The 12628-nt window shown below is 39.3% G+C and overlaps 1 protein-coding gene across 3 annotated transcripts in view; it reads left to right on the top strand.

Moving 5' to 3' along the window:
* Positions 1-12628, top strand: part of IFT80 (intraflagellar transport 80) — a 176815-nt gene that overhangs the window by 8534 nt on the left and 155653 nt on the right. For all 3 annotated transcript variants that reach the window (XM_030215943.1, XM_030215942.1, XM_030215945.1), the window contains exons 2-4: positions 5295-5405; positions 6249-6467; positions 6554-6664. In XM_030215943.1, the coding sequence (XP_030071803.1) occupies positions 5369-5405; positions 6249-6467; positions 6554-6664 (367 nt within the window). In that variant the 5' untranslated portion in view covers positions 5295-5368. The remainder of the gene's footprint in view (positions 1-5294; positions 5406-6248; positions 6468-6553; positions 6665-12628) is intronic.

Below are 12628 nucleotides of genomic sequence, written 5' to 3'. Positions count from 1 at the left end.
ACTGCACAAAACATGACTGCCTGCCTTATAGTTTGCTGTGTTATGTTAAAGCATCTCCTCTTCTTATGGATCTACATTGGTTACCTATCAATGAAAGAATTTCATTTAAGCTCTGTGTTCTTGTTCATCAGATTCTTTATGGTATCTTAACATCTTATATGATAGACTGAACATTAAGTTATCACCATGAAATGCCACCTCATCATCTAGAAAATATCTCGTATTACATTTCCCAAGTGGTAAAAACTTAACCTACAAAACTATCCATAATGCTAATTTTTCTTACCAAAGTACCAAACTCTGGAACTGATTACCCAAGTATATCAGACACTCAGTCAATTATATGTTGTTTAGAAGTTAACTTATAGCCCACTTCTTTAGATCTGCTAATATAAAAATAAATGTTTTTAATAGTTATATTCTTATATTAATATTGTCTTCTAATATTTCTTAATTTGTTTTGTAATCCACATTGAGCCTGAGGTTTCTTGGGAAAATGCAGGGTAAAAATGTCATAATAATACATAAATGTATGGTGGGGGCTATAAGAAACCAAACCCTTCATGTTTGACTGTTCAGTTGTTATACTTCTATTCTGTTGCATATTTTATTGCAATAAAAAGATTTAAACTTGAAAGTCTCTCTAGAGACTTCCAGTTTTGAATCTCTCTGGTTTTTGGCACCACCACCTGCTGACATCACCACTTGTGTGGCTGAAATATCACCACTGTTCAGGGAAAAAGATATAGGCAATAAATAATGTAAGAGTTTTTGTTCCTGGAGTGGTTTAGCTTAGACAGACTGGAGGACCCTTTTCAAACTTAAAAACATAAGTGTTGCAATACTGGGAAAGACCGAAGGTCTACCAAGCCGAGCATCCTGTTTCCAACAGAGGCCAATCCAGGTTACAAGTACCAGGCAAGATCCCAAAACAGTACAATACATTTTATGCTGCTTATCCTAGAAATCAGTGGAATTTCCCCAAGTCCATCTTAATAATGGCTTATGGACTTTTCTTTTAGGAAGTTATCCAAACTTTATGAAGCCCTGCTAAGCTAACTGCTTTTACCACATTCTCTGCCAACGAATTCCAGAGTTTAATTACACATTCAGTGAAGAAATATTGTTTCTGATTTGTTTTAAATTTACTACTTTGTAGCTTCTTTGCATGCCCCTCTAGTCCTAGTATTTTTTGAAAGAATAAACAAGTGATTCACATCTACCTGTTCCACTTCATTCATTATTTTATATACTTCAGCCGTCTTTTCTCCAGGCTGAAGAGCCCTCGCTGCTTTAGCCTTTCCTTATAGGGAAGTCGCCCCGTCCCCTTTATCATTTTTTGTCACCCTTCTCAGAACCTCTTCTAATTCTACTATATCTTTTGAGATATGGTGGCCAGAATTGCACACAGGAGCGATACAAGGGCATTATAACTTCCTCATTTTTGTTTTCCAGTCCTTTCCTAATAATACCTAATATTCTATTTGCTTTCTTAGCCGTTGCCGCACACTTAGCAGAGGGTTTCACTGTATCATCAATGATAACACCTAGATTCCTTTCCCGATCGGTGACTCCTAATGTGGAACCTTACATCACGTAACTATAGTTCTGGTTCCTCTTTCCCACATGCATCACTTTGCACTTGCTCACATTAAATGTCATCTGCCATTTGGATGCCCAGCCTTTCAGTCTTGTAAGGTCCTTTTGTAATTTTTTCAAAGTCCTCTTTGAATAACTTTGTGTCATCAGCAAATTTAGTAGTATGTTTACTAAGATGCGTTAGCATTTTTAATGCGCCTGTAAATATAAGACACATTAAATGCTAACACACCTATACATTTCTATGGGCGCGTTAGCATTTAACGTGCATAAACCATTCTCGCATGTTAAAAACGCTAACGCACCCATAGCGCCGCTTAGTAAACATAGGTGTTAATTACCTCCCTAGTTTACTCCCATCTCTAGATCATTTATAAATATGTTAAAAAGTAGCGGTCTCATCACAGACCCCTGAGGATCCCCCTGTTTATCCTTCTCCATTGAGAATACTGACCATTTAACCCTACTCTCTGTTTCTATCTTTTAACCAGTTTTTAATCCACAATAGAACACTACCTTGTATCCCATGACTCTCCAATTTCTTCTGGAGTCTTTCATGAGGTACTTTGTCAAATGCCTTTTGAAAACCTGGATACTCAATATCAACCGACTCGTCTTTATCCACGTTTGTTCACCCCTTCAAAGACATGTAAACTTGAACCATTGGTTGTTTTCTGAAAAGTCTATCAAAAAGGAGATCCATGTATTTTACTCTGCTCAGGTCTACCACCAGACAGTGTTCATGAGAGACTTGGACTTACTAATTTCCTACCTACATTGTTTAGCAACTGGGCTATTCAGCTTTACGATCAGTCTATTGCAGAAAACACCTGTTTATAAATTCCTCTTTCATCCCCGCTCCCTTTGTCTTATCCATGAAAAATTCCTCTTCTAAATCTCAAGTTCCGAAACATTCACTGTAACATGAGGTAATTCCTACTAACAAGCTTCACATATGCTGTCTGTAGAAGCCTGAACTCCAACTGCACAGTTTTTACTTTAAGCAGTACTACAACATCTCCCATCACCCAGCATAATCTTCAGTGGAATCTGGCATCTTCATCTATTTAATTTGTTATAACATATTTCTTTGCATTTCAGTTCAAGCAAAATACTCTGCTTTAGAGCTGCCACTTAAGCTAAAAGATTAAGGGGGTCTTTTACTAAGCTGCGGTAGCATTTTTAGCTCACGGTAGAAGTCAGCTGACGGTAAACGCCGAGATGCCCATAAGAGTTAAAAACGCTACCGCAGCTTAGTAAAAGACCCCATAAGAGAACTATGCACTCTATTGACATCAGAACCGTATGATCAGTTTTTCACCATGGTAAGATTATTCTTCGGATGCATCCAGGACTTTATTATTTATGGTAGTTTCAATTTTCACTTCAGTTTGAGGGAGCAGCTTTCAGTTTTTTCTTCTCCAAGAACACGTATAACTTTGTATGCATGATCCCTTCATACTCAAAATTGCATGGTGGTTTTCACATGCTGAATAATCCTTCCAAATACATAGAGAAACTGTGGATCTAGATCACTAGTCCAACGGAACCATTCTTCAATAACTTCAATAAGAAAAACTGGATTTCTTCTCATAGTATGTATCAGAGTTGTGAGTTCTTTTGGCCAAGTAGAGCGCTGCCGGGTGCGAAGACTCGAACCTGGATACTACTTGGCGGCCAAGCAACCCTGAAGTTCACCTGCGGTGACCACCGTTCTCCGGGGGTTGAGCCCCCAGGTGCGGGCGGCCGACAGGACTTGTGCAGCGGGACGAGCGAAATCCGGGTGCAGGCAAAAGTCAGCAGGCAGGCAGCAGGTCGGAGAGTAATCCAGGTGCAGACAGGAGTCAGTAACGAGGAACAAGTTAAAAGGGTAGCAAAACGCAGCGTAAGTGACACCTCAGTAGAAGCTGAAGCCCCGAGGGACAGGGAAGGCTCCTGTAAATAGTGGTGGTGTCTGACGTCAGACGGCCGTGCTGAGGCGGAGAGCCACGTCGCGCACGGGTGTCGGCATCAGGGCGTCTTCAGGCCAGCATCTGACATTGACAGACGTGAGGGAGTGTCAAATTGTTAAGGCAGTGTGCGTCCCCGCACCACTGGAAGACCCAACCAGGACCAAGGTGAGGGATGTGGCAGTATGTCCAATTCTTATTACATCTAGTCAGAAACATTTGTCAATCCATAAATCATTCAAACTTTTTTCTTAACAAAAACCTCAGAGCTCAGCTTGGGACTCAGATGCCCTCATAGACCATGGAGAGACACCTCATAGGCATAAAAACTTCCTTTTCTGTGATAGTGCCAGTTCTAAATATTTTCTAAATTAGTTATTTTTACAGTTTAATAGTGAAAATGTTGTCAAATACAGTTCAATTCACTCAGTTTAAAACCCGGCTTCAAAATATTGGTTCACTTATCAGATAAACTTTATAACCATTGAGAGTGATGAAAGGGGTCACGCTGATGGTGGCCAGTGTTTCACAATAAATGCTGCATCAGGATATCTGTAGCAGCCAGACCTAAACCAAATCCGGCAATCATCATACGATATTTAAAAATGAAAAGGCAACTGATAAATCCAGAAATACTCACTTGGATATTGCCAAACTGCTGAAAGATTGCTGTCAAACATGGCTGACACCTGGTCTACCGGTCTTAAAAACAGCAGGTGACGTCAGCAAACATTTTAGAAAAATGAAACAACTGAAAAATTGAAAAACATGGCGCAACCCACCAAATCTCTTAAACAAATAGGAGCAAAAAAAGCAATATATATATATATATATATATTTTTTTTTAAAGGTTAAGTAATTAACACACTCTCCCCACAACCACAAAAAGTAATTTAAATACACGATCACAAATCAGAAAAAGCATCAGTAATATGTTGCCATTCAATACGAGTATGAAGACCAACAGGTTCTTCTAAACATGGCCTGAAGATCAATTCCTCTCCATATCTCAGTAAAAATGTCTTACTACTGCAACTACTCATATTAGCTGGGATACGATCTATGGCCCAACATTTTAAATCCAAAAACTGATGCTCTTCGCCAAACAGTGTTATACAATAGGTTCCTCCATACGTTGGCATTTCAAACATCTCTTATGTTGACTCCTTACTTGTAGTTGTCTGGTGGTCTACTGAACATAAATCATGAGGCATGGGCAGAGAATAATATACACAACAAAATCAGTCCTACAAGATGTCTGATGTCTCACCTTAAAACTTTGGCCGGTATTTGGATGTGTAAAATGTTCATTCAATTCTAAAGTAACCTTACAAATTTGGTTTTCCTATTTGTCACTTGAGTTTTGTCTCCTTTCCTGCATTGTTAGCTCTTTTTGCTGTTGCCAATTGTTTCTTAAAGCATCATTACTTGGCTATTCGAAACACTAAACATTCCAGGCTGCACAGTGCCCTCAAGGGCAAAGTGCTTGGAACTATTTGTTTTCTCTGTCTCCTTCCACTGGTAGATGTACATAACCCATTAGTCTGGACTGGTCTGGTATGACTAAAGAAAACAAAATTATCAGGTAAGAGACAATTTTACCATATGTGCGGGTTATTTTTGTTTATTTTTTGTTTTGTTTTTTATTGGCCCGTTGGTTACATGCTCTACTAATATCAGTTATCAGCAAATTTTCAGTTAAAGAAATACAGTGTATTACTAATGATGACTTTTTTTCTCCCTTAGGTATTATTCAGAAGACGGTACTCTTGTGATCTTAGCTTGAATTGGACAACTAAAGCCTAAGGAAGTTGCAGAAAATGAGGCTTAAGACTTCACTTCTAAAAGAACCAAAACATATCCTTTGACAAAGAGTATATACTCTTGCTTATAGCAGTTAATTAGAATAAAAGATATTGCAGATGCTTACAACACTTTCAGGCCCTATATTTGTTTAGAATTTTCTCATTAGCATGACACAGGAGTAAGAGAGTTGGTGTAAGCATAACTGAAAGTTATGGGGCTAGATGGGAGACATCCTAGTTCATTAAGGGAGCTCAGAGATGTTTTGGTGGATTTGAAGTAGGACAAGGTTTCCCAAATGTGTCCCATGGACCCACTTACCAGTCAGGTTTTCAGCACAACCACAATGAAGATGCATGAAGTAGATTTTCACGTACTTCCTTCATTGCGTTCAAATCTACCTCATTCATCTTCATTGTGGTTGTCCTGAAAACCTGACTGGCTATGGGATCCTGAGGACAAGTCAGAGAAGTCCTAGAATGTGTCCAACAGGTCTTTAGAGATGGGAGTGTTTTGAAGAACTAGAGAAGGGAAGATTTTTTCCATCTTCATACAAGAAGTAACGGGGAAGATGCTGGAAACTACATACCTTGGTGGTAGAAAAATTTAAGAGAGACTCTAGTAGAATGCAAAGCTGCAAGACTCAGGGCAGCTTGGTTTACCAGAGTTAGTTCATGTCAAACAAATCTGATAGATTTCTGTAGGTGACTAAAGAATTTCTTGAGCATATGGAAAAGTGGGCTTTAGGATTGATAGATGACTATTAGAGGGCACTGCACAACAACAATTTCACAATGTGGAATGCTATAAAAAAAATAACACAAAACTATTCAAGTCGTCTCCATTAGATTATTCAGGTTAAAATTGAAATACTAGTTTTCTTTAATTCTGTCACACACAAAGAGCTGGTTAGCTGCCTGGGATGGACTACAGCTGATGAACTATATTCATGTGGGGATGATCATCAGATTTTGAAGTGGAACTTGTTAACTAGTGAGACAATCCAATTAGTTAAACTTTCAGATATCTACCCAATTGATCTGCACTGGTTTCCCAAAAGTGTGACTGGAAAGAAGCAAACACAAGCAGAGACTTTTGTACTCACAAGTTCTGATGGTAATCTATTGTTAAACACCTATGGTCTGATGTAATTTTTTTTAAAGACTAATGGTATTTTAAACTCTTAATTTTAACTTTTCTAGGCAAGTTTCATCTAATATCAAAGTTGGGAAGAGTGGAAAAAAGTGTAGATGCACATTCTGGAGCTGTGCTTGCAGGAAGGTGGAATTATGAAGGAACAGCATTATTAACAGGTAAATGAAATTGTAAGATTAATTCTCTCATTCTGTTTCTCACAGAATTAAATTGTAGGCTGATATGCCATTGAGGTAAAAACGTTCATTGATTTTACAGATTAAGAACAATTCTATAACCGAGATTCCTGTATTTTTGCATCCTTAGTGTGCTTTTCCCCTCCCAATAGTGGTTTTGCCTTGATACTGAGGGGTGAGGTGCCACTTTCTATAAGATTTATTGTAGAACTTTCGCCCTCTCCACTCAACCAAAACTGCGCTTACTAAAGTCTCCAATGACTATTACAGGCTAAATCCAGAGGTCAATATTCCATCCTCATTCTTCTTGATCTTTCCGCTGCTTTTGACACTGTCGATCACAGCATGCTTCTCGATACCCTGTCCTCACTTGGATTTCAGGGCTCTGTCCTTTCCTGGTTCTCTTCCTACCTCTCCCTCCGCACCTTTAGTGTTCACTCTGGTGGATCCTCTTCTACTTCTATCCCTCTGCCTGTCGGCGTACCTCAGGGTTCTGTTCTTGGTCCCCTCCTCTTTTCTATCTACACTTCTTCCCTTGGTTCATTAATCTCATCCCATGGCTTTTCCTACCATCTCTATGCTGATGACTCCCAAATCTACCTTTCTACCCCTGATATCTCACCTTGCATCCAAACCAAAGTTTCAGCGTGCTTGTCTGACATTGCTGTCTGGATGTCTCAACGCCACCTGAAATTAAATATGACCAAAACCGAGCTTCTCATTTTCCCCCCCAAAACCCACCTCCCCGCTCCCCCCGTTTTCTATTTCTGTTGATGGCTCTCTCATTCTCCCTGTCTCCTCAGCTCGAAACCTTGAGGTCATCTTTGACTCTTCTCTCTCCTTCTCTACTCATATCCAGCAGATTGCCAAGACCTGTCGTTTCTTTCTTTACAACATCCGTAAAATCCGCCCCTTTCTTTCCGAGCACTCCACCAAAACCCTCATCCACACCCTTGTCACCTCTCGTTTAGACTACTGCAATCTGCTTCTTGCTGGCCTCCCACTTAGTCACCTCTCCCCCCTCCAGTCGGTTCAAAACTCTGCTGCCTGTCTCGTCTTCCGCCAGGGTCGTTTTACTCATACTACCCCTCTCCTCAAGACCCTTCACTGGCTCCCTATCCGTTTTCGCATCCTGTTCAAACTTCTACTAACCTATAAATGTACTCACTCTGCTGCTCCCCAGTATCTCTGCACACTCGTCCTTCCCTACACCCCTTCCCGTGCACTCCGCTCCATGGATAAATCCTTCTTATCTGTTCCCTTCTCCACTACTGCCAACTCCAGACTTCGCGCCTTCTGTCTCGCTGCACCCTACGCCTGGAATAAACTTCCTGAGCCCCTACATCTTGCCCCATCCTTGGCCACCTTTAAATCTAGACTGAAAGCCCACCTCTTTAACATTGCTTTTGACTCGTAACCACTTGTAACCACTCGCCTCCACCTACCCTCCTCTCTTCCTTCCCGTTCACATTAATTGATTTGATTTGCTTACTTTATTTTTTTTTTTTTTTGTCTATTAGATTGTAAGCTCTTTGAGCAGGGACTGTCTTCCTTCTATGTTTGTGCAGCGCTGCGTACACCTTGTAGCGCTATAGAAATGCTAAATAGTAGTAGTAACTTCTCACTTTTCATTTTGTATTTTTAAGGTTTAATCGCTGCTGTTTATTTCTTGTATTTTTAGCCTCATGTCTTTTTCAGTATGTTTCAAAAATTTAAAAATCATTGTTAACTTGGATGTAGATGGGGCTGAGACTGGAGCTGTCCAGACCGTGGTGCTGAATAGCAATGAAAAGTGCTTTTAATAAACTTTCATGTTTATTGATCACTCATATTCATTTATTTGTGATCAAATACATTTGTTTTTGTAAGGATATATTAGAGCTGAAACTAAAAATGCAGTTTCATTCTTCAAGATATTATCCCATGTACTCAGGTGGTATTACTATTTTTCTCTTCTGTAACTCTATTAGATGTAGTCCAACCATAATCTTAACATTCTGTTTTATTTATTTATTAGGATGTATTTACTGCCTTTTTGAAGGCTTTCTTGAAGCTTTGTATAATGTAAATAGTTATGTTTTGTGTCTTGCACTCATGCTCTGGCTAATCTTAAACTAGAATTTTAAATCCTAATTTTACTGTGTACGCTAGTTAACGCCCAAGAGTACAGACTGAAATGAAAGGGGGGGAGGGGTTGGGTTTTCCTTTCTTTTCAATTGTTGGGTTTACATGCAGAAAATGGCTCAAGCGGACAGTTTCTGATGAAAGCTATATTTTGTGTTGCTTGTGTACCACACCGCAGTTCTGCAATGTATTTTCTTTTCTTGTTGTTTGAAAATCAATAAAAATAAAGTTTATAATTTTTTTCTAAAGTACCAGTGTTGTGGTTACTATTAATTCAGCTTTTCTATATATATATATATATATTTTTTTTTTTTTAAGTTAATTAAATTGTTTGATTTGTTGGTTAATATTAGGTTAGCCCTCTTATGGAATTTGCTTTATAGTAATCACTTATAAAATATAATTCCTTTTCTTTATGGTCAGAGCCAGTATTTATTTATTTTATTGTTAGGATTTTTTGATTCTCAAAATTTGATCATTAATGCTTGGGTTTACTAATCCGCTATCATGGCTGGCTCTGCGCTAGTTCCAACACAGCCCATTCACTTTGAATGGGCTGTGTTGGCAATGTCGTGCGGAAGCTGCTAGCACAGCTTACTAAACAGACCCCTAAATATTTTGCATTTTTGGTTTTTGCACTACTTTCTTTCTTTTCTTTTTTTTTTTTTGTTTAGTCATGACAGTGAAAGGCCCGGTAGCTATAGCCTTCAATATGTTATTTTGCTTTCATGGATATTTGAATATTATTTTTCTGTTTTTACTCTTCTCTGTTTTTTTTTCTACTTTTATTTTACTTTCCATTTCTTTTTCTCCCTCCCTCTCTCCTTCCATCCTTTCCTTCATGTATCTTTCTCTCCACTCTATTTCTCTTTCCACTCTCATAATTCCCATTGCTTTTCTTCTAGTTTTATCCTCTTGCCTTCCAATCTCTTTCTTTAAAATCACTCTCCTTCCTTCCAGTTAGTCCTCATGATCTTGTCCTTAACCTCTCCCCAGTTGTGTTTAGTTTTTGAGCGGGCTGTTTCCTTCAGCTCATTTTATACTTCCACTTTAATTAGAACAAGGGCTGGGATTTGATGGCATGAGCCTTCGTTAGCAGCAGACCATGGATTTTCTGTCAGCCTCCTCCAACATTCCTAGTCTGGTCATTTCTGTAATTGTTTTGGCCCTGGGGCCTAGTACCATGGCATCTTCTTGAATTGTATAAACATCAACATTAAGTGCCCCCCCCCCCCCCCCCCAAGTAGCTGTTAGCATTGCCTCTGCAGTATTTTCAGTCCCTGCTGATCTGGGGAACAGCGTGCATCTGACTAGGAATTCAAACCAGTAACCTTACACATAGCAGTATGCAGCACTTGCTACATGAGCTATGAGGGCCAGCCATCTCCTTAGTTGTACTGACTGTAATGATTGTTTACTATGGCAATAGGCTTAGTAGCTATTTTTTTGCAATTTACTAAATATACTGCTCGACTTGCTAAACAGAGCCACTTGGGTGTCATATGTGGTTGTGGCTTGTGTACAGAATGTGCAACATCTGCAATGTCTTGAGCATCAGCAGCGTACTATATTTTGTTATTAATTAATTAGGATTTATTTACCACCTTTTTGAAGAAATTCACTTAAGGCAGTGTGCAGCAAGAGAAGTCAAACAGGCAATAGTCAGTTACAACAGTATAATTATTCAAGTAACAAAACAAGATATATCTAGTATGCTGTATTGTAATGTCAACACAATACGCAATAAAACATTTTAATAGACCATATGCACCATATGCCTGGAATAGACTTCCTGAGCCGGTACGTCAAGCTCCATCTCTGGCCGTCTTCAAATCTAAGCTAAAAGCCCACCTTTTTGATGCTGCTTTTAACTCCTAACCCTTATTCACTTGTTTAGAACCCTTATTTTATCATCCTCACTTTAATATTCCCTTATCTCTTATTTGTCCTGTTTGTCTGTCCTAATTGGATTGTAAGCTCTGTCGAGCAGGGACTGTCTCTTCATGTTCAAGTGTACAGCACTGCATACGTCTAGTAGCGCTATAGAAATGATAAGTAGTAGTAGTTATAGACAGCATAGGGTGTAAACAAAGATAGAACATATGGATAGATAAGATAGAGTAACAGGAGTTAGACAATAAGGGGACTAATTTAAAGAAAGCTGCACCTGAAGTCAGAAAGGTGCTTAAATATTATCGCAGCTAGGGTAACGAGTGGATAATCCAAGTCCTGCTACATCATGTGCATCTAGTGTTATTCCTTGTGTGTGTGTGACTAGCAAGTTTAGTTACTTCTTCCATTAAAGGCCTAGATAAAGAACCAAGCTTTCACTTTCTTCCTGAAGTAGAGATAGTCTTGGGTTAAGTGATCCCTTTCAGGGAGAGCATTCCAGAGTATGGATGCTACGGTCGCTACTCGGGAGAAGGCTTACCAGCATGTTTCATATCTTGTAATGTCCTTTGCAGACAATGTGGTTATGGATACACTCTGGGAAGACCTTGGTGACCTTGAAGATGTGTAGAGGGGAGATCTGGTTCTTCAGATACTCTGGGCCATTTCATTTTTAAGGGCTTTGAAGATCAGCTCTGCTGTCCTTCTAACTTTTTTCCTATTCCCTTGTCCTTATTTGCTTTCTTTTATCTTTCAATTTGGCATTATTTTATGCTTCTAATTCTTTTATTGAATTTGTACATTGCTTTGTTATCTTTTTGAGGAAAGGTAATTAATGCAAGTTTTAATCACATCAAATCTTGATATTATCTTGGCATAAACATTATTATAAGACTTGCTTTCTCAATGTTAGGAGAGAGGCAGCGTAGTTGTCACAAATGATAGAAGCAGGTCTTGAAGGTTACTTGGATTTTAGGGATCTAGCGTTATTCCAGGATTCCTGACTTGTAATTTGAGGGGGCATTTATATTTCCCAAAAGAGATTTTGATATCAGGTATATGCCCACTTCTGTTAGTGACTCACAGAAGCTCAGTTTTACTTGGGTTCAGGTAAAGTTTTTATTGTTTTTAGCCCATTTTCAGGGCTGTGGGTATGTCAGGTTCAATGTGTATGAGTAGCTGCACGTCGTCTATGTAGATGTAGAATTGAACATCCATCTACCGAATCAGTTTGGCTAGTGGATTGAGGTAGATATTGAACAGAATAGATAACAGTATCAATCCGTTTGGTACCCTGCAGGTCAGTGCCTATGGTGGTGATGGGCTGGTGCCTATCTGTAAGATAGGATCTGAACTAAGCAAGTACTTTGATGCTAGCATGATATCATGGTCCATAATGTCAAAAGCTGCTAAGAAATCCAGCAGTAATAACATAGGGGCAAATCCCCTGTATCCGTCTCTGAAAATCTAGTAGGGATATGAGGACTGTTTCTATTCCATGACATGAGGATCTGAAGGCGACGAAACAGTGTGACAAGGTGGTGGCCGCAGCCAGAAGGTTGCTAGGCTGTATAGAGAGAGGTGAGGCCCCACCTGGAGTATTGTGTTCAATTCTGGAGGCCATACCTTGCTAAGAATATAAAAAAATGGAAGCAGTGCAAAGAAAAGCTACGAGAATGGTATGGGATTTGTGTTACAAGACATATGAGGAGAGACTTGCGGACCTGAACATGTATACCCTGGAGGAAAGGAGAAACAGGGGTGATATGATACAGACGTTCAAATATTTGAAAGGTATTAATCCGCAAATGAACCTTTTCCGGAGATGGGAGGGCGGTAGAACGAGAGAACATGATGAGAGTGAAGGGGGGCAGACTCAAGAAAAATGTCAGGAAGTATTTTTTCACGGAGAAGAGTGGTAGGTACTTGGAA

The sequence above is a fragment of the Microcaecilia unicolor genome, chromosome 10 (genome assembly GCF_901765095.1).
Source record: "Microcaecilia unicolor chromosome 10, aMicUni1.1, whole genome shotgun sequence".
NCBI classification, from domain to species: domain Eukaryota; kingdom Metazoa; phylum Chordata; class Amphibia; order Gymnophiona; family Siphonopidae; genus Microcaecilia; species Microcaecilia unicolor.
Note: the sequence above shows the minus strand (reverse complement) of the source record. Positions and strands in the feature narration are given on the sequence as shown.